General features: G+C 51.2%; 1 protein-coding gene across 1 annotated transcript in view; it reads right to left on the reverse strand.

Annotated features, from left to right (window-relative positions):
• Nucleotides 1-23184, reverse strand: part of tmem120aa (transmembrane protein 120Aa) — a 74986-nt gene extending 51802 nt beyond the window's left edge. The window contains exons 1-2 of the mRNA XM_072469247.1: nt 22991-23184; nt 5036-5154 (exon numbers count right to left, since the gene is read on the reverse strand). Of these exons, the coding sequence (XP_072325348.1) occupies nt 5036-5154; nt 22991-23053 (182 nt within the window). The 5' untranslated portion in view covers nt 23054-23184. The remainder of the gene's footprint in view (nt 1-5035; nt 5155-22990) is intronic.
• Between the last annotated feature and the right edge of the window lie 3705 nt (nt 23185-26889).

The following is a 26889-nucleotide window of genomic DNA, read 5'->3' on the forward strand; positions in this document are numbered from 1 at the left end:
ACTGAGAGAGTGCTGCACTGTCAGGGGGTCAATACTGAGGGAGTGCTGCACTGTCAGGGGGTCAGTACTGAGAGAGTGCTGCACTGTCAGAGGGTCAATACTGAGGGAGTGCTGCACTGTCAGAGGGTCAATACTGAGGGAGTGCTGCACTGTCAGAGGGTCAGTACTGAGAGAGTGCTGCACTGTCAGAGGGTCAGTACTGAGAGAGTGCTGCACTGTCAGAGGGTCAGTACTGAGAGAGTGCTGCACTGTCAGAGGGTCAGTACTGAGAGAGTGCTGCACTGTCAGAGGGTCAGTACTGAGAGAGTGCTGCACTGTCAGAGGGTCAATACTGAGGGAGTGCTGCACTGTCAGAGGGTCAGTACTGAGGGAGTGCTGCACTGTCAGAGGGTCAGTACTGAGAGAGTGCTGCACAGTCAGAGGGTCAGTACTGAGGGAGTGCTGCACTGTCAGAGGGTCAATACTGAGGGAGTGCTGCACTGTCAGGGGGTCAGTACTGAGAGAGTGCTGCACTGTCAGAGGATCAATACTGAGGGAGTGCTGCACTGTCAGAGGGTCAGTACTGAGGGAGTGCTGCACTGTCAGAGGGTCAGTACTGAGGGAGTGCTGCACTGTCAGAGGGTCAGTACTGAGAGAGTGCTGCACTGTCAGAAGGTCAGTACTGAGAGAGTGCTGCACTGTCAGAGGGTCAGTACTGAGGGAGTGCTGCACTGTCAGAGGGTCAGTACTGAGAGAGTGCTGCATGTCAGAGGGTCAGTACTGAGAGAGTGCAGCACTGTCAGAGGGTCAGTACTGAGAGAGTGCTGCACTGTCAGAGGGTCAGTACTGAGAGTGCTGCACTGTCAGAGGGTCAGTACTGAGAGAGTGCTGCATTGTCAGAGGGTCAGTACTGAGAGAGTGCTGCACTGTCAGAGGGTCAGTACTGAGGGAGTGCTGCACTGTCAGAGGGTCAGTACTGAGAGAGTGCTGCACTGTCAGAGGGTCTGTACTGAGAGAGTGCTGCACTGTCAGAGGGTCAGTACTGAGAGAGTGCTGCACTGTCAGAGGGTCAGTACTGAGAGAGTGCTGCACTGTCAGAGGCCTTTGGTTGAAATGTTGAATAATGGTAGTCTGCCCTCTCAAGTGGACATTACTATCAATACCTGGGGGCTCACCATTGACCAAACACTGAACCAGCCACATAAACTTTGTGGCTACAAGAGCAGGCGAGGCTTGAAATTCTGCAGTGAGTAATTCACCTCCTGACTCTCCAAAGCCTGTCCCACCATCTACAAGATACAAGTCAGGAGTGTGATGGAATATTCTCCAGTTGCCTGGATGTGTGCGGCTCCAACAACACTCAAGAAGCTTGACACCAACCAGGACAAAGCAACCCGCTTGATCGGCCCATCCACCACCTTAAACATTCACTCCCTCCACCCGAGGCGCACAGTGGCAGCAGTGTGTACCAATCCACATGATGCACTACAGCAACTCACCATGCTCTGTGGACAGCATCTTCCAAACCCGTGACCACTATCAGCTGGAAGGACAAGAACCCCTCCAAGCCACTCACCATCCTGACATGAAAACATATCGCCGTTCCTTCACTGTCGCTGGTTCAAAGTCCTCGAACTCCCTCCTTAACTGCACCGTGGGTGCACTTACACCACATGGACCGCAGCTATTCAAGAAGGCAGCTCACCACCACCTTCTCAAGGGCAATTAGGCATGGGCAATAAATGCAGGTCTAGCCATTGACGCCCACATCTCACAAATGATTGAACAAAAATATTCCAAGGGATTCACGTTGTGGACGGGCCAAAGTCTATCCCTCAACCTACAAAACAATGGTCCGATCCGTTTTCCTACATTACAACGATGATTGAAAAGTGTTTCACCAGCTGTAGTAAAGGCCATTGGAATCTCCGAAGGACATGAAAAATGAAATGAAATGAAAATCGCTTATTGTCACAAGTAGGCTTCAAATGAAGTTAATGTGAAAAGCCCCTAGTCGCCACATTCCGGCGCCTGTTTGGGGAGGCTGTTATGGGAATGAAAGACACGACATAAATGCAAGTTCCTTTTGCTGACTTCCTTTATATGTTTTGCTTTCAACTCATTTTTCTCTTATTTTTAGCATTCAGACAGTAGTTTATTCTGACATTCACACCTCGTCTCGACACATCTTTTGTTTCTTTACCTGCTCCATTACCGCTCTCTTCGGTTTTGCACCACCAATCCTTTCATCATTTAATCTCTCCTACCATCCATCTGACCATGGACCTTCTCTTTTGTGCTCTCCTCCCCCCACCCCCCCAAAATCCTCCCTATTACTGGCTTAAAACCTATTACATTTCTAACTTTACTCTGTTCCACTGAAAGGGCTTGGGAGCAGGAGTAGGCCACTCAGCCCCTTGAGCCTGTCCCGTCATTCAGTAATTTGGTCTGGTTGTGATCTCAACTCCACATAACCCTTGACTCTTCTTTCCTATCAAAATCTGTCCGACTCTGCCTTGACTAGCTTCAATGACCCAGCCTCCACTGCTCTGTGGGGAAGAGAATAATGACCCTCTGAGCAAAACATATCTCCTCCTCTCAGTCTTGCAAAGTTGACTTCTTATTCTTCAACCGTGTCTTTTGTTCTAATCTCCCACATAAGGGGAGACATTCTCCTGGGAGCCACTCTATCAAATCCCCTCAGGGTCGATGTTTCATAAGATCACCTCTCATTCTTCTAAACTCCAAATAGGCACAGGCCCAACATGTTCAACCTTTCTTCGGAACATAAGCTCCTCATCGCAGGCATGAGTGGAGGGAAACTTCTCCGTACTGCTTCTAACACAATTATATCCTTTTTCAAATAAGGGGACAAAACTGTACACAATGAAAAATGAATGAAAATCGCTTATTGTCACAAGTAGGCTTCAAATGAAGTTACTGTGAAAAGCCCCTAGTCGCCACATTCCGGCGCCTGTTCGGGGAGGCTGGTTCGGGAAGGCTGGTACGGGTACACAAGAAACCATGTAGGGTCTCACTAATTCCCTGTACAGCTGCAGTAAAATGTTTATATTCTATTCCCCTTGCAATAAACATCCACATTCCATTGGCCTTCCGAATCGCTTCCTGTACCCGCAGATGAATGTTTTGTGATTAATGCACCCAGACCCCTCTGTATCTCAAGAGTTCTGAAATCTCTTCCCGTTTAGATAATATGCTGTTTTTCTATTCTTCCAACCATAATGGACAAGTTCACATTTTCTAACATTATCGTAGAATCCCTCCAGTGCAGAATGAGGCCATTCGGCCCATCGAGTCTGCACCGACCCTCCAAAAGAGCACCCTACCTAGGCCCTATCCCCCGCCCTATTCCTGTAACCCCGTAACCCCACCTAACCTTTGGACACTAAGGGGCAATTTATCATGGCAAATCCACATAACCTGCAAATCCTTGGACTGTGGAAGGAAACCAGGGCACCCGGAAGAAGCCCACGCAGGCACAGGGGGACAGTGCAAACTGCACATAGACAGTCCCCCAAGGCCAGAATTGAACCCAGGTTTCTGGCGCTGTGAGGCAGCAAGTGCTACCTATTGTGCCGCCATGTCACCCTATTCTGCATCTGCCAAATGTTTGCCCACCCACTTAACCTGTCTATATCCCTTTTGCAGACTCTCTACTTCCTCTTGACAACTTACTTTCCCACCCATCTTGGTATCACCAGCAAATTTACCTTCCATAAATTCAGTCCCTTCATCTAAGTCATTGTTGTAGATTGTAAATAGTTGACGTCCCAGCACCGATCCCTGTGGCACTCCACTAGTAACAATTTGCCAATCTGAAAAGGCACATTCATCCCTCTGCTCTGCTTCTTTTTAGCCAACCAATCCTTTATCAATGCTAATGTGTTACCCACTACACCATGGTAATCTTACCATGCCGGTGGTGGAGTCAACTAATAAGATCTGGAATCAGTTGAGGAGGCACTTTAAATTGGGCCATGTGGGTGCAGAAAAACAGTCGGGATGGGGGGGGGGGATGTATAGGTAGTGTCATGGGTTGGATGAGCTGCAGGAGAGATTTGACTTACTGAGGGGGAGTGAGTTTAAGTATTGGCGGGTGCAGGGCTTTGTGCGTAAGGAGCTACTGACGTTCCCCCAACTACCGGAGTACATGCTGCTCCCACATGAGATCGGGAAGGGCAGGATCGGGGACATATATGGGTGGTTGGGAGAGCATGGTAAGGCGCTGGTGGAAATGATTAAGTGAAAGTGGGAGGGGGAGTTGGGGAGGGAGATAGGATGGGATCTCTGACGTGAGGCGATACGGCGAGTGAACTCAGCTTCTTCTTGTGCTAGAATGAGCTTGATTCAATTTAAAGTGGTGCACGGGGTACACACGGCCAGAGCTCGGATAAGTGCGTTCTTCCCGGGGGTAGTGGATGGATGTGGGAAGTGTGGGCGGGGGCCGGCGAATCAGGTTCACATGTTTTGGATTTGTGAGAAGTTGGAGAGCTTCTGGGAGGTGGTGTTTGGGACCTCATCAAGGAAGTGGGGGCCAAGGTAAAGCCAGGCCTCATGGTGGCGATCATAGGGGTCTCGGAGTGCCGGAGCTGCTGGAGGGGAAGGAAGCCGATGTCATGGCCTTCACTTCTGATTGCCCAACGATGGACTACTTTGAATTGGAGGGCGGAGACACCACCGGGGGTTGCAACCTGGCTGGGGACCTGTGCGAATTTCTCCGGTTGGAAAAGATTAAGTAGAATGTCATGATTTGAGGAAGGGGAGCGAGTGGGAATGCTGCAGAAATAAGTTAAACAGACCAATGTACAGGACCAGTTTAGCTCAGTTGGCTGGACGGTTGGTTTGTGATGGGGAACGACAGCAACAGGTTCAACTCCCGTGCCGGCTGAGGTCATTCTCAACCTCACTCCTCACCTGATGTGTGATCACCCTCAGGTTAAATCACCACCAGTAAACTCTCAAAGCGGGGGGGGCGGAGCAGCCTATAGTCCTCTGGGACTGTGGCAACATTCACATTACAGGAAATAATATTTACCGTTCAAGGCCTTTGGAGAGTTCCTTGTATTTCTTTTTCTGTCGTTCAATGGAACTCAGGCAGGAATTTTGAAGTTTGATTACCTCTTCTAGCTGTTGCTTGTAATGTTTGTGTGTTTCCTGAGAAGGAAGACCAGACAAAAAAGTGTACATATTGATGCAAGTCGGAACTCAAGATGGCACATAACAACTCAACTTTATCGTGCAAGATTAGCAATTAGAGGCTGTAAAATGGCAAATTCCCTTGAGTGTTTACAACATCCTCTAATTCACAATCTCCTTCACCCCACCAGGGATACAAAGAACAAAGAAAAGTACAGCCCAGGAACAGGCCCTTCGGCCCTCCAAGCCCGTGCCGACCATGCTGCCCGACTAAACTACAATCCTCTGCACTTCCTGGGTCCGTATCCCTCTATTCCCTCCTATTCATGTATTTGTCAAGATGCCCCTTAAATATCACTATCGTCCCTGCTTCCACCACCTCCTCCGGCAGCGAGTTCCAGGCACCCACTACCCTCTGTGTAAAAAAACTTGCCTCGTACATCTACTCTAAACCTTGCCCCTCGCACCTTAAACCTATGCCCCCTAGTAATTGACCCCTCTACCCTGGGGAAAAGCCTCTGACTATCCACTCTGTCTATGCCCCTCATAATTTTGTAGACCTCTATCAGGTCGCCACTCAACCTCCGCCATTCCAGTGAGAACAAACCGAGTTCATTCAACCGCTCCTCATAGCTAATGCCCTCCATACCAGCCAACATTCTGGTAAATCTCTTCTGCACCCTCTCTAAAGCCTCCACATCCTTCTGGTAGTGTGGCGACCAGAATTGAACACTATACTCCAAGTGTGGCCGAACTAAGGTTCTATACAGCTGCAACATGACTTGCCAATTCTTATACTCAATACCCCGGCCAATGAAGGCAAGCATGCCGTATGCCTTCTTGACTACCTTCTCCACCTGTGTTGCCCCTTTCAGTGATCTGTGGATCTGTACACCTAGATCTCTCTGACTTTCAATACTCTTGAGGGTTCTACCATTCACTGTATATTCTCTACCTGCATTAGACCTTCCAAAATGCATTACCTCACATTTGTCCGGATTAAACTCCATCTGCCATCTCTCCGCCCAAGTCTCCAAACAAACTTAATCCTGCTGTATCCTCTGACAGTCCTCATCGCTATCCGCAATTCCACCAACCTTTGTGTCGTCTGCAAACTTACTAATCAGACCAGTTACATTTCCTCCAAATCATTTATATATACTACAAACAGCAAAGGTCCCAGCACTGATGCCTGCGGAACACCACTAGTCACAGCCCACCAATTAGAAAAGCACCCTTCCATTGCTACTCTGCCTTCTATGACCTAGCCAGTTCTGTATCCACCTTGCCAGCTCACCCCTGATGCAGTGTGATTTCACCTTTTGTACTAGTCTACCATGAGGGACCTTGTCAAAGGCCTTACTGAAGTCCATATGGACAACATCCACTGCCCTACCTGAATCAATCATCTTTGTGACCTCTTCGAAAAACTCTATCAAGTTAGTGAGACACGACCTCCCCTTCACAAAGCCATGCTGCCTCTCACTAATACGTGCATTTGCTTCCAAATGGGAGTAGATCCTGTCTCGAAGAATTCCCTCCAGCAATTTCCTTACCACTGACGTAAGGCTCACCGGCCTGTAGTTCCCTGGATTATCCTTGCTACCCTTCTTATACAGAGGAACAACATTGGCTATTCTCCAGTCCTCCGGGACATCACCTGAAGACAGTGAGGATCCAAAGATTTCTGTCAAGGCCTCAGCAATTTCCTCTCTAGCCTCCTTCAGTATTCTGGGGTAGATCCCATCAGGCCCTGGGGACTTATCTACCTTAATATTTTTCAAGACGCCCAACACCTCGTCTTTTTGGATCTCAATATGACCCAAGCTATCTACACACCCTTCTCCAGACTCAACATCCACCAATTCCTTCTTTTTGGTGAATACTGATGCAAAGTATTCATTTAGTACCTCGCCAATTTCCTCTGGCTCCACACATAGATTCCCTTGCCTATCCTTCAGTGGACCAACCCTTTCCCTGGCTACCCTCTTGCTTTTTATGTATGTGTAAAAAGCCTTGGGATTTTCCTTAACCCTATTTGCCAATGACTTTTCGTGACCCCTTCTAGCCCTCCTGACTCCTTGCTTAAGTTCCTTCCTACTTTCCTTATATTCCACACAGGATTCTTCTGTTCCCAGCCTTTTAGCCCTGACAAATGCCTCCTTTTTCTTTTTGACGAGGCCTACAATATCTCTCGTTATCCAAGGTTCCCGAAAATTGCCGTATTTATCCTTCTTCCTCATAGGAACATGCCGGTCCTGAATTCCTTTCAACTGACACTTGAAAGCCTCCCACATATCAGATGTTGATTTACCCTCAAACATCCGCCCCCAATCTATGTTCTTCAGTTCCCGCCTAATATTGTTATAATTAGCCTTCCCCCAATTTCGCACATTCACCCTAGGACCACTCTTATCCTTGTCCACCAGCACTTTAAAACTTACTGAATTGTGGTCACTCTTCCCGAAATGCTCCCCTACTGAAACTTCTACCACCTGGCCGGGCTCATTCCTCAATACCAGGTCCAGTACAGCCCCTTCCCTAGTTGGACTGTCTACATATTGTTTTAAGAAGCTCTTCTGGATACTCCTTACAAACTCTGCCCCGTCTAAGCCCCTGGCACTAAGTGAGTCCCAGTCAATATTGGGGAAGTTGAAGTCTCCCATCACAACAACCCTGTTGTTTTTACTCTTTTCCAAAATCTGTCTACCTATCTGCTCCTCTATCTCCCGCTGGCTGTTGGGATGCCTGTATTAGACCCCCAACATTGTGACTGCACCCTTCTTATTCCTGATCTCTACCCATATAGCCTCACTGCCCTCTGAGGTGTCCTCCCGTTTTACAGCTGTGATATTCTCCCTAACCAGTAGCGCAACTCCGCCACCCCTTTTACATCCCCCTCTATCCCGCCTGAAACATCTAAATCCTGGAACGTTTAGCTGCCAATCTTGCCCTTCCCTCAACCAGGTCTCTGTAATGGCAACATCATAATTCCAAGTACTAATCCAAGCTCTAATTTCATCTGCCATACCCGTAATACTTCTTGCATTAAAACATATGCACTTCAGGCCACCAGACCCGCTGTGTTCTGCAACTTCTCCCTGTCTGCTCTGCCTCAGAGCCATACTGGCCCTATTCCCTAGTTCTCCCTCAATGCTCTCACCTTGACCTATTGCTCCCGTGCCCACCCCCCCTGCCATACTAGTTTAAACCCTCCCGTGTGACACTAGCAAACCTCGCGGCCAGGATAGTTATGCCTCTCCGGTTTAGATGACCATCAACATCTGAAGGTTCTTTGCTCGGAAATTGCCTCCTTAAACTTCACTCATTTCTCTTTCCTGCTTTGATGCTCCCTTAAACCCACCCTTTTGACCAAGTTTTTTGATCACTTGTCCTAACATCTCTATGAGGCTCCTGTGAAACCCCTCGGGATGTTTTACCACATTGTAGGTGCTGTACAAGTGTGAGTTGTTTTGCTGTGCTCAAATGTTAGCAAGAGATCCGATATCTCTCGGCTTTGTTTGTTTTTGCAATGCCTCGGTGCAAGAAAAGACAAAACTCAGGGCAGCACGGTGGCACAGTAGTTAGCACTGTTGCCTCACAGCGCCAAGGTCTCAGGTTCGATCACAGCTCTGGGTCATTGTCTGTGTGCAGTTTGCACAATCTCCCCATGTTTGCGTGGGTTTCACCCCCACAACCCAAAGATGTGCAGGGTAGGTGGACTGGCCACGCTAAATTGCCCCTTAAATGGAAAAAATGAATTGGGTACTCTAAATTTAAAAAAAAAAGAAAAAACACAACTCAAGAGTAATATCAATCAGAAAGCCAGATCTTCCAAAAGGGAGAAAAGGAGTTAAGATGGAGGACAAAGGTCACAGTCTAAATTTGTTGAAAAAAGGGTTAAGCTGGAAGTGAAAAGTTACAGTCTAAAGTTGGTAAAACTTTAAGACGGAGGTGAAAGGTCACAGAATAAAGTTGTTGAAAAAGAGGTTAAGATGGAGATGAAAGGTCAGTCTAAAGTTGTTGGAAAAGGGTCACGATGGAAGTGAAAGGTCATAGTTTACAATTGATGAAAAAAGTTTAAGATGGAGGGGAAAGGTCACAGCCTGCAGTTGTTGAACTTGACGTTGAGACACGAGAGCTGTAACGTGCCCAACCGGAAGGATTTATAAGTGCCTTTCTAACCCTCAGGATATCCCATAGCACTTACAGCCAATGAAAGTCAATATCATAGGGCAGCACGGTAGCACAAGTGGATAGCACTGTGGCTTCACAGCGCCAGGGTCCCAGGTTTGATTCCCTGCTGGGTCACTGTCTGTGCGAAGTCTGCACGTTCTCCCAGTGTCTGCGTGGGTTTCCTCCGGTTTCCTCCCAGTCCAAAGAAGTGCAGGTTAGGTAGATTGGCTATGCTAAATTGCCCTCAGTGACCAAAAAAAGTTAGGAGGGGTTATTGGGTTATAGGGATAGTGTGGAAGTGAGGGCTTAAGTGGGTCGGTGAAGACTCGATGGGCCGAATGGCCTCCTTCTGCACTGTATGTTCTTGTATGTATGCATGAAACAGTGCATATACGTTTTGTGTTGATTCTGAGATATGATCAGAACACCAGAAATGCCTCAGAATCTTCTACATTCACTCGAGAGGCAGGAGGAGTTTTGGTTTAATACCTCTCATCTATGATCTCTGTCAGTGTCACACTCCGTCAGTAATGCTCTGAAACGCCACTCCATATTACATTTCAGAGTAGGACTTCAGCCTATGAACTCCTGACTCTGAGGTGAAAGAGCTATCACCAAACCTAGGCCTACGCTTATGATTTGACTTTCTTCTGGGCAGCACGGTAGCATAGTGGTTAGCACTATGGCTTCACAGCGCCAGGGTCCCAGGTTCGATTCCCTGCTGGGTCACTGTCTGTGCGGAGTCTGCACGTTCTCCCCGTATCTGCATGGGTTTACTCCGGGTGCTCCGGTTTCCTCCCACAGTCCAAAGACCTGCAGGTTAGGTGGATTGGCCATGATAAATTGCCCTTAGTATCCAAAAAGGTTAGGAGGGTTATTGGGTTAGGAGGATAGGGTGGAAGTGAGGGCTTAAGTGGGTTGGTGCAGACTCGATGGGCTGAATGACCTCCTTCTGAACTGTATGTTCTATGTTCTATCTAAGCTATGTGCAGTACCCCAGTTTAAAGGGTGCTCATTATTAATGCTCTGTACAGGTTGGTTTCTCTTGAGCAAGGGTAGGCCCGAGTCAGTAAAATTGAAAATGTACAAAAGGCGTGAATGAGACACAAAACTCCTGCAGCTGAAAATTTATCAAACTGACCCTTGTGCCGCGAGCCTAGATTCCATCGGCATTTCTGGCCGCCAACACAGAGATTTGGGATGAACTATCTTTGCATCCTGCTCGACTCCGATATCAATTTCCTGCCTAATGTTCCTTGGCTACCAAAACTGCTTTTTCCATCTCTGTAAAAGCACCGAGATTGTTACACTGATCAAATTTACTGGCCTGGTTACTGCTTAAATGTTTGAAGAACAAAAAAGCAGGAGTGGAGTGGGGATGTTGGCACATTTTCACAGGGTCAAGCACGGTCAGCTACATGGGAAATTTTGCCCCATCAACTTGTCTTATGCCTTACTTCAGAATATATTTTCCATTTCCTATGCCAGCCATTCTTGTGGCATGAGTGAGCTTGCCAATTTAGTCACTGTCAGAGAAGGCTGTGGCTTCAAGCAACATTCCAGACTTTTGCAAGGTCTCGGCTGCCACTCACCAGTGCAGCACTATTATCAGAGGTGCTGTCTTTGGTCTTCTTGGGCAGCACGGTGGTGCAGTTGTTAGCACTGCTGCATCATGGCGCCAAGGACTCTGGTTCGAACCCGTGTCTGCGTGGGTCCCACCCCCACAACACAAAGATGTACAAGGTAGGCGGATTGGCCACGCTAAATTGCCCCATAATTGGGAAAATGTTTTGAAAAAGTCTTTGGACTTGTTCAAATTGGCATAAAAGATTTCATAAGTTTTTTCTCCCCTAAAGTTCGCTGTGTCCTGGCCAACATTCTTCCCTCACTACCAGCCCAAACAGATGAACTGCTCAATTATCCAAGTGCTGTTTGTGAGATTCTGCAGTGTGCTCCTATACAGACCCCTCCCCCACTACCCACTTCCTGACCATCGCAATATTCGCCGGCCAATAATAATTAATGAAATTCGGAACACCCCCCCCCCCCCCCCCCCCCCCCCCCCCTCGGGTCTTATCCACCTAAATAGCCTTGGGGCTACAATTTGTGAGACTCTGAAAAACAAACAAAAACCTGGGGAGTACCGTCATTTTTACTGTCTGTACCACCCCGCCAATGACAACGGGAGCGTGTCCCACCTCCGAAAGTCCCCCCTCATTTGTTCTACCAACCAACCCAAATTCAGTTTATGCAACAGCTCCCACTCCCGCACCACCTGGATACCCAAATATTGAAAGCTCCCTCCCACCACCTTAAATGGCATCTCCCCAAAACTCTTCTCCTGCCCCCTCACCTGGATCACAAAGATCTCACTCTTACCCATATTCAATTTGTATCCCGAAAACCAGCCGAATTCTTCTAATATCCTCATAATCCCTCCAGCAGGTTCGATATGTGCAGCAGTAGATCATCCGCGTAAAGAGAGGCCCTGTGCTCCACCCCCCTCGTACTATCCCCTGCCAGGCACTCAATACTCACAATGCCAACATCTCTTTTAAAAAAATATATATTTATTAAAGTTTTTTAACACAATTTTTCTCCCTTACAAACAATAACCGCCCCCCCCCCCCTCGTAACAAAAAAAAAATGAGAAATCGCGCAGAGCAAGATATATACATGGCAAAATGGTATATTTACACAGCTTTGTACACTGGCCCTCACCCGTACGTGCCAGTTTCCCCAACCCTTCATGTTATCTCTTGCTCATCCACCCTCCCAGGCAGTCCCCCCTTTACCCCCCCCCTCCCAGGACGTCCCCTCCACCCCCCCCCCCCCCCCCCAGGACATCCCCTCCACCACCCCCCCCCCTCCACCCCCTCCCAGGACGTCCCCTCCACCATCCCCCCCCCTCCAAGGTTGCTGCTGCTGCTGACCGACCTTCCTCTAACGCTCCGCGAGATAGTCTAGGAACGGTTGCCACCGCCTGTAGAACCCCTGTGCAGACCCTCTCAAGGTGAACTTAATCCTCTCCAACTTTATGAACCCAGCCATATCATTTATCCAGGCCTCCAGGCTGGGGGGGCTTCGCCTCCTTCCACATTAGCAAGATCCTTCGCCGGGCTACTAGGGACGCAAAGGCCAGAATGCCGGCCTCTTTCGCCTCCTGCACTCCCGGTTCGTCCACTACTCCAAATATTGCTAGCCGCCAGCTTGGCTTGACCCGGACTTTCACCACCTGAGATATTGCTCCCGCCACTCCTCTCCAGAACCCCTCCAGTGCCGGGCATGACCAAAACATATAGACATGGTTCGCCGGGCTCCCTGAGCACCTTCCACATCTGTCCTCCACCCCAAAGAACCTACTCAACCTCGCCCCCATCAAGTGCGCTTAAATTGTATCAGGCTGAGCCTGGCACACGAGGAGGAGAAATTAACCCTACCTAGGGCATCAGCCCACAGACCTTCCTCGATCTCCTTCCCCATCTCCTCATCCCATTTACCCTTCAACTCTTCTACCAGAGCTTCCCCCTCTTCTTTCAACTCCTGGTGTATTTCCGACACCTTGCCCTCCCCGACCCATACACCCGAGATCACCCTATCCTGAACTTCTTGTGCCGGGAGCAACGGGAATTCCCTCACCTGTCGCCTCACAAAAGCCCTCACCTGCATATATCGAAAGGCATTTCCCGGGGGTAACTCGAACTTCTCCTCCAGTGCCCCTAGGCTCGCAAACGTCCCGTCGATGAACAGGTCCCCCATTCTTCCAATCCCCGCCCGATGCCAGCTCTGGAATGTCCATCTTCCCCGGGACAAACCGGTGGTTACCCCGATCGGGGACCACACCGTGCTCCCATTGCACCCCGGTGCTGTCTCCCCTGGCCCCAGAGACTTAGCGTTGCCGCCACCACCGGGCTCGTGGTATACTTTGTCGGCGAGAGCGGCAGCGGTGCCGTCACCAACGCCCCCAGGTTCGTTCCTTTACAGGACGCAATCTCCATCCTCTTCCATGCCGCCCCCTCTCCCTCAATAACCCACTTGCGTATCATCGCCACATTTGCTGCCCAGTAGTAGCTCCCCAGGTTTGGCAGCGCCAACCCTCCTCGGTCCCTACTGCGTTCCAGGAACCCTCTCCTTACTCTCGGGGTCTTATTCGCCCACACAAACCCCATAATACTCCTGCCTACTCTCTTAAAAAAGGCCTTAGTGATCACGATGGGATGGCACTGAAACACAAACAGAAACCTCGGAAGGACCACCATTTTGACCGACTGCACTCTACCCGCCAGTGAGAGCGGTAACATGTCCCATCTTTTGAAATCCTCCTCCATTTGCTCCACCAACCTCGTCAGATTCAGTTTATGTAGGGCCCCCCAACTCCTGGCTATCTGGATCCCCAGATACCAAAAGCTCCCCTACGCCCTCCTCAGAAGTAGGTCCCCTATCCCTCTTTCTTGGTCCCCCTCCTGTAATACAAAGAGCTCAAAATTGAGCTTATAGCCCGAAAACTCCCCAAACTCCCTTAGAGTCTGCATGACCTCCACCATCCCCTCCATTGGATCCGCCACGTACAGCAACAGGCCATCCACATATAGCGACATCCGATGCTCTTCTCCCCCTCGGACAACCCCCCTCCATTTATTAGACTCCCTCAATGACATGGCCAATGGTTCGATCGCCAATGCGAACAACAGGGGGGACAGGGGGCACCCCTGCCTCGTCCCTCGGTACAGTCGAAAGTACTCCGACCTCCGCCGGTTCGTCACTACACTCGCCATCGGGGCTCTGTAAAGGAGCTTAACCCAATTGATAAACCCTACCCCGAACCCAAACCTACGCAGCACCTCCCAGAGGTACTCCCACTCTACTCAGTCAAAGGCCTTCTCCGCGTCCATAGCTGCCACTATCTCCGCCTCTCCCTCCTCCGATGGCATCATTATCACGTTTAGGAGCCGCCGCACATTGGTGTTTAGTTGCCTGCCCTTTACAAATCCCTTCTGGTCCTCGTGGATTACCCGCGGGACACAGTCCTCGATCCTCGTGGCCAGCACTTTTGCCAGCAACTTTGCATCCACATTGAGGAGCGAGATCGGCCTGTACGATCCACATTGCAGTGGGTCCTTGTCCCGCTTCAGGATCAAATAAATTGTTGCTTCCGACATTGTCGGGGGCAGGGTCCTCTCCTCGCTTGCCTCATTAAAGGTCCTCACCAGTAGCGGGGCCAACAGGTCTGCGTACTTCCTGTAGAACTCCACTGGGAATCCGTCCGGTCCCGGGGCCTTCCCCGCCTGCATGCTCCTCAAACCCTTGCTCAGCTCCTCCAACCCAATTGGTGCCCCCAAACCAGCCACCTCTTGCTCCTCCACCCTCGGGAATCTCAGCTGATCTTGGAATCGTCTCATCCCCTCTTCCCCCGCTGGGGGCTGGGATCTGTACAGCTCTTCATAAAAGGCCTTGAATACCTCGTTTATTTTCGTCGCACTCCGAACCGTGGCTCCCCTTCCATCTTTGACTCTCACTGCCATCCTCTTACGGAGCTGGTGTGCCAGCATCCAACTAGCCTTTTCCCCATACTCGTAGGTCGCCCCCTGCGCTTTTCTCCACTGTGCCTCCGCCTTCCTTGTGGTCAACAGGTCAAACTCCGTCTGGAGCCGTCGTCTTTCCCCAAGTAATCTTTCCTCCGGGGCCTCTGCGTATCTCCTGTCCACTCTCAAAATCTCCCCCACTAACCTCTCCCTTTCCATACCTTCTGTCTTCTCCCTCTGAGCCCGAATGGAAATTAGCTCTCCCATGATCACCGCCTTCAACGCCTCCCATACCACATCCACCCGCACCTCCCCGTTGTCGTTGGCTTCCAAGTACCTTTCGATACACCCCCTCACCTTCCCACACACCACCTCGTCCGCCAGCAGTCCCACATCCAGCCGCCACAACGGGCGTAGGTCCCTCTCCTCTCCCAGATCCAGCTCCACCCAGTGCGGGGCATGGTCCGAAACAGCTATAGCCGAATACTCTGTCCCCTCCACCCTCGGGATGAGCGCCCTACCCAGAACAAAGAAATCTATCCGGGAGTAGGCTTTGTGTACATGGGAGAAGAAAGAAAATTCCCTGGCCTGCGGCCTTGCAAACCGCCATGGGTCCACTCCCCCCATCTGATCCATAAACCCCCTAAGTACCTTGGCCGCCGCCGGCCTCTTTCCAGTCCTTGATTTGGAGCGGTCCAGTGCTGGCTCCAACAATGTATTGAAGTCCCCTCCCATTATCAGGCCTCCTATCTCCAGGTCCGGAATGCGCCCCAACATGCGCTTCATGAATCCTGCATCATCCCAGTTCGGGACGTATACGTTTACCAACACCACCCACGTCCCTTGCAGCCTACCGCTCAGCATTACATATCGCCCTCCATTGTCCGCTACAATAGTCTTGGCCTCAAATGACACCCGCTTTCCCACCAATATTTCCACCCCTCTATTCTTCGCGTCCAGTCCCGAGTGGAATACCTGTCCTGCCCATACCTTTCTTAGCCTGACCTGGTCCGCCACCTTCAGGTGTGTCTCTTGGAGCATGGCCACGTCGGCCTTCAGTCCCTTTAAGTGCGCGAACACTCGAGCCCTCTTCACCGGCCCATTCAGGCCCCTCACATTCCACGTTATCAGCCGGATTGGAGGGGCTCTCCCCCTCCCCCACGCCCCGCCGACTAGCCATCTCCTTTTCTGGGCCAGTTCCGTGTCCACGCCTGCCTCACCCTCCAGTCCCCCAGAGGGGGGACCCCCGTCCCGACCACCTCTTCTGAGTCCCATTCCCTTTCGGCCAGTGCAGCAGCAACCCTCCCCCCCCCCCCCCCCCCCCCCGCTAGACCCCTGTCTAGCTTTTTTGCTCCCCCCATGTCACTCCCGTAAGTCAGCTGACGCCTGCTGACCCCGGCTTCCCCCGCCGTCCCATTGACCTCCCCGCGTGGGAGTCTCCCAATCCATATGCATTCCTTCGTTCCCCTTCCCGCCTTTCCAAAGCCCGCTCCGCCCCCTCTGGCGGAGCTCCTGTCATGGCCTTGTCTCTCTCCCCCAGTCCATGTAACAACTGCGTGTGATTGACCCCCTATATACAACAATCATCACACATCAAACCCCAAAACATCGCCCCCACCCTCACAAACCCTCAGTTAGAGTCCAACTTTTTGGTTTGTACAAAGGTCCACGCCTCCTCGGGCGTTTCAAAGTAATAGTGTTGGCCCTTGTATGTGACCCACAGTCGCACTGGCTGCAGCATTCCGAATTTCACTTCTTTCCGGTACAACGCCGCTTTGGCCCGGTTGAAACCCGCTCTCCGCTTTGCAACCTCCATGCTCCAGTCCGGGTACATTCGGATCTCTGCATTGTCCCACTTACTGCTCCGCTCCTTCTTGGCCCATGTCAGGACCCACTCTCTGTCCGTTAACCGGTGGAACCTCACCACCATCGCCCTTGGCGGCTCATTTGCCTGGGGCTTCTTCGCCAGCACCCGATGTGCCCCGTCCAACTCCAGCGGCCTCGAAGGGGCCTTCGTGCCCATCATCGCCTCGAGCATCGTGCTCGCGTATGCCCCGGCATCAGCCCCCTCCACTCCTTCAGGGAGACCCAGGATTCGCAGATTCTTTCTCCTCGACCTGTTCTCCAGGTCTTCGAGTCTTCCCGCACACTTCTTGTGTAGCGCTTCGTTCTGCTCCACTCTCACCGCCAGGCCCACGAGCTCGTCCTCGTTCTGACTGACTCTTTTCTGTACCTCCTGGATCTTAGCTTCGTGGGCCTTTTGCGTGATCCCGAGTCCTTCAATTGCCGAAAGCATAGGCGCCAACATCTCCTTGCGCATCTCCTCGCGCTGCTCCTCGAAGCAGCGCTTGATGAACTCCTGCAGCTCCCCTTTGTCCCTGGCCGCCGCCATTTTGTTTTCTTCCCCTCGCTTCTCCCGTTGCTCCAGTGCCGCTCCTTTGGCCGTTACACTTCTGGTCCGTTTCATAGATGTTGGAGGGGGACCTCTCTCTTCCCTTCCCCACGGGCTGCGTCAAAAAAAAAAGTTCCGTTGGGGCTCCTCTAATGAGCCCGAAAGTCCGTGGTAGCGGGAGCTGCCGAATCGTGCAGCTTAGCTCCGCATAGCCGCAACCGGAAGTCGAGAGGGAATCATTTTGGCAGTGTTCGCTTCACCAGTCTGCCCCAAAAAGTCTATGGAAACTCCTGAAAAAGGTCTGGGAGTCCGTTCCAGACGGGAGCTGCCGAATGCGCGACCTACTCCTCCATGGCCGCCACCGGAAGCCTCGTCCCTGCTTCTTCAATGGTCTTGGTAGATCTTTTCACAGTTGTTCCCTCTGCTGCTAGAATTCACCTTTGATAGAGTCAAGTCAGATTGCAGCTTTAAGCTTGCCCTTCCCCCGCCTGCATGCTGGAAGAGGCCCTGTTTATCCTGTTGCAGCCAAATCTTTTACTGTTTCTGCCGGGTCTGGTAGCCAAAAGACATAACATTCCTGGGGGACACTGTCAGGGGAATGCTGCAGTCTTCTTCCCACACCGGGAAATGTCAAAAGATCTAAACGGTAGCTCCCCCAGCCGACCCTCCTGACCCCTCACCTGGACTACAAATATCTCACTTGTAATATTCAATTTATATCCCGAAAACCGGCCAAATTCCCCCAAAATCGCCATAATTTCACCCATCCCTGCCCTGGATCCGATACGTATAAGAGCAGGTCGTCCGCGTACAATGAGACTCTATGTTCCAGCCCCCCCCACCCCACCCCACCCCGAACCAGCCCCCCCCCCCCCACCCCACCCCGAACCAGCCCCTTGAAGCTCTCAAAGCATTTGCCAGCGGCTCTATAGCCAACGCAAACAGCAGTGGGGAGAGGGGGCACCCCTGTCTTGTCCCCCCCGGTGCAGTCTAAAATAGTCCGAGGTCGTCGTATTCGTCCTCACACTAGCCTCCGGGGTCTGACCCAGTCGATAAAGCCCCTACCGAACCCAAATCGTCCCAGCACCTTCCATAAATAGTCCCACTCCACCTGGTCGAACACCTTCCCCGCATCCATTGCCACAACTACCTCCACCTCCCTACTCTCCGGGGGCATCATAATCACGTTGAGCAGCCTTCTTACATTGGCCACCAACTGCTTGCCCTTGACAAACCTGGTTTGATCCTCCATAATCATGTCCAGCACACAATCTTCCATCCTGGAGGTCAAAACTTTGGCCAGCAACTTGGCCAAAGTTTTGACCTCCAGGATGGAAGATTGTACCCGTCCGGGTACCCGTCCGGCCCCGGGGCTTTACCCGACTGCATTGCCTTCAAGCCCTCAGCTATTTCTTCGGCCCTAATCGGGGCCCTAGCCCATCCACCCGCTCCCTGCCCACCGTTGGGAAGGAACGTCTGTCCAGAAAGGGTCTCATCCCCTCAGGCCCCGTGGGGGGTTCCGAGCGCTAGAGCCTACTGTAAAAGTTCCTGGACACACCGTTTAGCCCAGCCGAACCCCCTACCAAGATCCCATCCCCATCAACCACCCTCTCTATTTCCCTGGCCACCTCCCTCTTCCTAAGCTGCTGTGCCAGCATTCTGCTGGCCTTCTCCCAGTGTTCGTAGAATGCACCCCTCGCCTTCCTAAGCTGCTCCATTGCCTTACCCGTGGACAGCACCCCGAACTCCACCTGCAGCCTCCGACGCTCCCTTAAAAGCTCCACCCCCGGGGTCGCCGCATGCCTCCTATCTATCTGTAGAATCTCCTTAACCAGTCGGTCCGTTTCTGCCCTATCCGTCCTGTCCCTAAAAACCCGGATCGAAATCAGTTCCCCTTTCACCACTGCTTTCAGTGCCTCCCAGACCACCGCTGCTGAGACTTCCCCCGTATCATTAACCTACAGGTAGTTCTGCATGCACTTCCTCAGCCTCTCGCCCACCGCCTCGTCCGCCAACAAGCCCACGACCAACCTCCATTGCGGGCGCTGGAAGCTCTCCTCACCAACCTGCAGTTCCACCCAGTGAGGGGCATGATCCGAAATAGTGATAGCCGAGTACCCAGTGTCCACCACCCCCGCCAGCAAATCCCTGCTCAAAATGAAAAAGTCAACCCGGTTTTTGAACACGACCGGACCAGGCCGGGATCGATAACGGTATTAAAATCCGCCCCCATGACCAACTTGTACGAGTCCAGGTCAGGTATCTTCCCCAGCACCCTCTTTATGAATTCTACATCATCCCAGTTTGGCGCATACACGTTAACCAAGACTACCTTCCTCCCCTCCAGCTTACCGCTCACCATCACATAACGGCCCCCCCCCTCCCGTCTGAAACTATACTGCCCACCTGAAATTGTACCCACTTATTGATTAGGATCGCCACACCTCTAGTCTTGGTGTCCAGCCCCGAATGAAAGACCTGACTGACCCAACCCTTCCTTAGCCTGACTTGATCCACCACTCTCAGATGTGTCTCCTGCAACATCACCACGTCCGCCTTCAGAGCCCTCAAATGCGCAAACACACGTGCCCTCTTAACCAGCCCATTCAACCCTCTAACATTCCAAGTGATCAGCCTAGCTGGGGGCACCGTGCCCCCCCCTCTGCCGATCAGCCATCCCCTTTCCAGGACCCGCCCCCAGGCCATGCCCCGCGCTTCCATCGGCCTGCCTCCTGGTAGCCCCCACGACCGACCTCCTCTCTGTCCCAAATCCTAAGTCCCTCCCGCTTCAGCAGAGTAACTCCCCCCCCCCCCCCTCAGCAACATCACTTTGTAACCTAACCCCTGCCATATATTGATCATATACACCTCCCCCACTGTGCTTCCATAGACTAGCTTACCCAGCTAGCCCGGTGGCCCTCGCCTCCGGCACCAAAAAGTCTCCCACCTATTGTTCCCTCACTTCCCCCCCCACCAAAACCACTTCCCTCATCAAACAGACCCCAATCAGTCACCCAATTACCATAGGAGACAACCCAGAATGAAAAATCCCACCAAGAACCCACCCCATAGTGCAAATCGAAGTAATAAAAATAAAATGCCCCACCAGCCACCCCCACCAAAACACTGAAAACCCATAGAAACCGAATAACTTTGACTTCCCCCATGTTCACCCAAACTCAAATGCAGAAGAAAAACAACAATCAAATCTTTGTATAAACATCACTCAAGAAAGTTACAACTTAAACCAAAATGTTCTCAGTTCAGCAACAGCCCTTTCTTCTTGGCAAAGTCCGTTGCATCTTCAGGCGACTCAAAATAATGGTGCTGGTCCTCATGCGTGACCCAAAGACGCGCCGGGTACAGCAGCCCAAATTTCACCTTCCTCTTAAACAGGATCGCCTTAACTTGATTAAAGCCTGCCCTCCTTCTGGCTACTTCCACGCTCAGATCCTGATAAACTCACAAAATGCTATTGTCCCATTTGCCGCTCCTTGTACGCTTGGCCCACTGGAGAACACACTCCTTGTCCAAAAACCTGTGGAACCGGACCACCATCGCCCTTGCGGGGGCCCCCGGCCACGGCTTCCTCGCCATCGCCTGTACACCCTGTCCACCTCCAACGGTCGGGGAAAAGCCCCCTCCCCCAGAAGCTTCTGGAACATACTCGCCACAAACGCGCCAGCATCAGCCCCCTCAGCCCCTTCTGAGAGACCAACGATTCTCAAGTTCTGCCGGCGAGCTCTATTCTCCAGATCCTCTACCTTCTCCAGCAGCCTCTTTTGCTGATCCTTCAGAATCCCCACCTCCAGCTCGACCACCGTTTGGTGCTGCTCCTGGTCCGCCAGCGCTTTCTCCAGCTTCTGGATCGTCCGATCCTGGGCATCCAGCCTGTGCTCCAGCCGATCGATCGATTCCTTTATCGGATCAAGACAGTTCCGTTTCTGTCCAGCAAAGCCCTCTTGGATCACCCGCATCAGCTCCTCCGTTGATGGTTGGGCCGTCGCAGCAGGGGTCCGAACATCAGCCATATTGTCTTCAGCCGCAACCTCCACCCAGCCCTTGCTTATCTTCTTATTTCTTCCTTTTCGATCCCTTGGGGTTCTCCGTTCCATAAACCAATGTGTGGATCAAGTACCAAGTTATCTGCGCCTTCAAGGCCAGTACTCAAAACCACCAAAAAGTCAGGGAAAAAGGTCCAAAAATCCAGCCAGAGCGGGAGCCACCGAATGTGCGACTTACTCCCTCATAGCCGCCACCGGAAGTCATTCCCTCTTTTTCAACCGCTTCTGGCCCTCAGCTCCATCCACCAGAGAGTCAATCTCTTCCACCCAGTCTCCTGCACCTTTATTCCGCCTCACATCGACCTGTTAGCTTGGGAAAAGGTCTGGGGAAAGAAATGCCATGAGCGGGAGCCACCAAATGTGTGACCACTCACTCCATGGTCGCCTCCGGAAGACGCCTTGATTATTCTTTTCTTAAGATCTCCACTCATTCCATTTTGGAGGATGCATTCTTTGCCATTGCAGCTCTAATGTATTTTGCTTCTCAGGTACTTGAATTGTGATACCAGTTCCAGCTGTTGACCTCCACTTTCCTGCCATTGTTTCTTCGTCAACAAATAACCCCCCAAAAAGACCGATTGTGTGAAAGGTTTTGGTGTAAACCTAGTTATATTTGCCTACATAACAATCACTGCATTGCAAAGTAATTGACGGTATGAGAATAAAAATCAAGTGTAAACAAACGGATTTGGATTTTATTGTCGCGTGTACCGAGGTACAGTGAAAAGTATTTTTCAGCGAGCAGCTCAGATAAACGTGTCAATAAACAAATCCAAATCCATTTCAGTCCAAAGTGCAGGTTAGGTGGATTGACCATGCTAAATTGTCACTTAAATGTTCAAAATATTAGGTGGGGATAGGGCGGGGGAATGGGCCGAGGTAGGGCGCTCTTTTGGAGAGTTGGTGCAGACTCGATGGGCCAAATGGCTTCCTTCTGAACTGTAGGGATTCTTATGATTCATATTGGCAAGTTTCACTACGCGAGGGGAATCTTAGAAACTTTTATTCTTCCCTCAATCCGAACGTTGGCCTGTGTTACAAACAGTTTTTTTAAAAACCTAATATTTGCAATGTAGTTTGCAGCAGGGTTACTCAGCTCTGCCTGGCCAATAGTTCAGTAGTTCTGAAATATGCCGGCACGCAAAACAAAGCAAAGTCTGAATTCAGATTTATGCCGACACGACGGTAACTTCTAAAAACTTTCAAGTCAAAAGAATTCACGGTTGTGAAAAACGAAATCGGGATCCGGGGAGAGGCTGAGATTTGGCAGCACTCCAGGCTACATCAGTTCTGAAATGTCACCCCCCCCCCCCCCCCCCCTCCCCCTCCCCTCTCCCCTCCCCCAAATGTTCATTTTAAAAGGAATTGTTCAGATTGGGTGAAGTAAATTTAGTGTGTCGTACATTTGGAACAGGAAGCAGTGATTAATTGGAGGAATCCCATCCTCAACAGGAGGAGACACGTTGCACTTTGCAAAGCAGTCTCGGGAATTCGGCCCTTTGCTCAGAACCTCGCTCTTGGACTCGGTGACAAATCAGAAGAATGTCTGACTGACAGGCACGTCGGCCAACCAGGTCGCAGGGACTGGTTCCAGCAACGCACCCATTGGGGGAGACAGGCGAGGGGAGAGACCCCTGGTGTGGAGGAGGGAGAGCTGAGGGTCTGACCCTGGGGGGGGGGGGGGGGGGGGGTAATGTTACCTGTAAGAGCTGATAATCTTTGTCCAGGCCTTCCCACTCCTCCCAACACTCCTGGAAAGACATGCTGCTCCTCCTTTCCTACCCTCACTCCACCTCCCCGTTGTCCGGGATCCAGCTGCCAGCCCCTGGATCCGGTTGCGCCTGTTCTTTATTTGACAGCAGCACTACTTGCAACAGACCAACACAAAAGGCAGCACGCTTCCGGGTGGGGATGTGGCAGCCAATCAGCGCTGCAGAAGGGCCAGGCACAGGCCCCACCTTCTTTCCTGTTCCACCCAATTAGCGCACGGAGAGAACAATCGCCGTCGGCCCGGCCAATCGGCTGCGGGCCTCTTTGTGTCAATTTCAGGGGAGGGTGGGATTTCCCGGCGCTGCTCCAGACAGAGAGGCAACTGCTGAGTTAACCCAGCATTTTCTGTTGTTATAAAGGGGCAACTGCTGAATTAACCCAGCATGGGTGTTATTGTAAAGGGGCAACTGCTGAGTTAACCCAGCATTTTCTGTTATTGTAAAGGGGCAACTGCTGAGTTAACCCAGCATTTTCTGTTATTGTAAAGGGGCAACTGCTGAGTTAACCCAGCATTTTATGTTGTTATAAAGGGGCAACTGCTGAATTAACCCAGCATGGGTGTTGTTGTAAAGGGGCAACTGCTGAGTTAATCCAGCATTTTCTGTTATTATAAAAAGGCAGCTGTCAAATTAACCCATCATTTTCTGTTATTATAATGGGCCAACTGCTAAATTAACCCATCATTTTCTGTTATTATAATGGGCCAACTGCTAAATTAACCCATCATTTTCTGTTATTATAATGGGCCAACTGCTAAATTAACCCAGCATTTTCTGTTATTATAAAGGGGCAACTGCTGAATTAACCCAGTATTTTCTGTTATTATAAAGAGGCAACTGCTGAATTAACCCAGCATTTTCTGTTATTATGAAGGGGCAACTGCTGAATTAACCCAGCATTTTCTGTTATTATAATGGGCCAACTGCTAAATTAACCCAGCATTTTCTGTTATTATAAAGGGGCAACTGCTGAATTAACCCAGCATTTTCTGTTATTATAATGAGGCAACTACTGAATTAACTCAGCATTTTCTGTTATTATAAAGGGGCAACTGCTAAATTAACCCAGCATTTTCTGTTATTATTGAAGGGCAGTTCAACAATGATACCTTTTAAAACTGAATAGCTAGGGGGCGGAGTTCTCCCCCCCCCCCCCCCCCCCCCAGCCACGCCCGGGTGGGGGAATCGTCGGGGCACCACGCTTGTCCACCACGCCGCCCCGACGCCCCGCACGTGATTCACCCACCCCCCCCCCAAATCATCGCGGCGAGAATCACGGCTGGCCGCTTGGAGAATCGCCGCTCGCCGTTTGCAACGGGCAAACGGCGATTCTCCGGCCCGGATGGGCCGAGCGGCCTGCCCAATACGACGAGTTCCCGCCAGCACCATCCACACCTGGTCACTGCCGGCGGGAACAGCGTGGGAATGCTGGGGGGGCGGCCTGTGGGGGGGGGGGGAGGGGGGTTTCTGCACCGGGGTGGCCTCAAATGGGGTCTGGCCCGTGATCGGTGCCCACCGATCGGCGGGCCAGCCTCTCTGAAGGTAAACCTCCTTTCCTCCGCCGCACCGCAAGATCCATCCGACATCTTATTGCGGGGCAGCCTCGGGGAGGACGGCAACCGCGCATGCGTGGGTGACGTCATTTACGCGGCTGCGGCTGCGTCATTTACGCGTCGCCGCTTTTATGCATCGCCAAGGCCATGCGCGCGTAAATGACGCAACGCCGCTCGTCGCCTCCCGGGGGCGGCAGAATAGGGGGCTGGGAGCAGGCTCCGACGCCGGAGTGAAATATTCCGGTTTTCACTCCGGCCTCGGCACTTAGACACCCGATGGGAGAATTGTGCCCCAGAACACAGTACTTATGCAACATGCAAAAAACAATAGCCCACCCCAGTTGGACGCGATCCAATCCCTGAAGCTGCTCTGTTTAAACTTATCCAATAGAATTGCAAGCAGTGTTTAAACTTCACCCAATAGAATTGCAAGCAGCACATGATTGATCCTCATCCTGACAGCTATGTTTACTAGTAATTTGCTGTGCATTCGTTGTCTGTGAGAAGCAGGACAGCAAAACCAGCTTCTTGCATTGTTTCACAAAGACAAGGGGCGCGATTCTCCGCTCCCGCGCTGGTTGGGAGAATCCCCTGGCGCGCCATTTTTCCCTGCAACGCCGGTCCAACGCCCTCCCGTGATTCACCCAAGCGGCGAGAATGGCCCCGTCGAGTTCTGCGCGGCGCAGGCCGGAGAATCGCCCAGGACACCCAAAATGGCGATTCTCCGCTACACCCGCTCTTCTTCGGCCCAAATGGGGCCGAGCGGGTCTGCCCAAAATGACGGCTTCCCACCGGCGCCAACAACACCTGGTCGGGGGCGGTCTGTGGGGGGAGGGGGGGGCGGGGGGGTTCTTTCACTGGGATAGGCTCAAAAGGGGTCTGACCCGCGATCGGTGCCCACCGATCGGCGGACCGGCCTCTCTGAAGGAGAACCTCCTTTCCTCCGCACCCCGCAAGATCCATCCGACATCTTCTTGCGGGGCGGCCTCGGGGTGGACGGCAACCATGCATGTGCGGGTTGCCGCCAGCCAACCCACGCATGCGTGGGTGACGCCAGTTACGCCAATTTCGCGGCGCCGGGCGCATCATTTAAGCAGCGCCGCATTTACGCGGCGCCAATGCCCGGCGCGCGTTGACGACGTTGCTTTCGCAACACGCCCCCCGAGATTCTCGCGGCCCCGATCCTAGACCATTATTGGGCCCTGAAGCGGTAGAGATCGGGGCCGTTTCGCGCCGTCGTGAACCTCGACGGCATTCACGACGGCGTGGGCACTTAGTCGCAGGAGCGGAGAATCGCGCCCCTGGTCTTTGTTTGGCAGAACAGATCTTGGCAGATATCCAGGTCTGTACTTCGTGTACATGTAACAAGCTTGATGAAATAGCCATCTTGTCCAGATTGTAAAGGTGTTTTTTTCCTCTCTGTTATGAGTTAAGCCAGAGGGAATAACCCCGCGTGGAAGCTGACTCAATACACGGGTCTTGAAACCGCTCCTACATTATTTAAAGGGGCAACTGCTAAATTAACCCAGCATTTTCTGTTATTATAAAGGGCCAACTGCTAAATTAACCCAGCATTTTCTGTTATTATAAAGGGCCAACTGCTAGATTAACCCAGCATTTCTGTTATTGTAAAGGGGCAACAGCTAAATTAACCCAGCATTTTCTGTTATTATAGAGAGGCAACTGCTAAATTAACCCAGCATTTTCTGTTATTATAAAGGGGCAACTGCTGTATTAACCCAGCATTTTCTGTTATTATAAAGGGGCAATTGCTGAGTTCACCCAGCATTTTATGTTATTATAAAGGGGCAACTGCTAAATTAACCCAGCATTTTCTGTTATTATAAAGGGCAACTGCTAAATAACCCATCATTTTCTGGGATTATAAAGAGGCAACTACTGATACTAACCCAGCATTTTCTGTTATTATAAAGGGGCACCTGCTAAATTAACCCAGCATTTTTGTTGTTATAAAGGCCAACTGCTGAATTAACCCAGCATTTTCTGTTATTACAGAGGGGCAACTGCTAAATTAACCCAGCATTTTCTATTATTATACAGAGACAACTGCTAAATTAACCTTGAATTAACCCAGCATTTTCTGTTATTATAAAGAGGTGTAGAAGCCACGTATTTCTAATACAACTAGTATAGGTAAAAGTTGGCTGTTTAAGCATAAATATTAAGCCCCAGCTTTAAATACCCGTTTAAAAATGAGAATTTCAGCACCCATAACCTCAGGTCATCTCAAAACAGGTAGCTTCAATAGATACATGA

The sequence above is a fragment of the Scyliorhinus torazame genome, chromosome 12, assembly GCF_047496885.1.
Source record: "Scyliorhinus torazame isolate Kashiwa2021f chromosome 12, sScyTor2.1, whole genome shotgun sequence".
Lineage (NCBI taxonomy): Eukaryota > Metazoa > Chordata > Chondrichthyes > Carcharhiniformes > Scyliorhinidae > Scyliorhinus > Scyliorhinus torazame.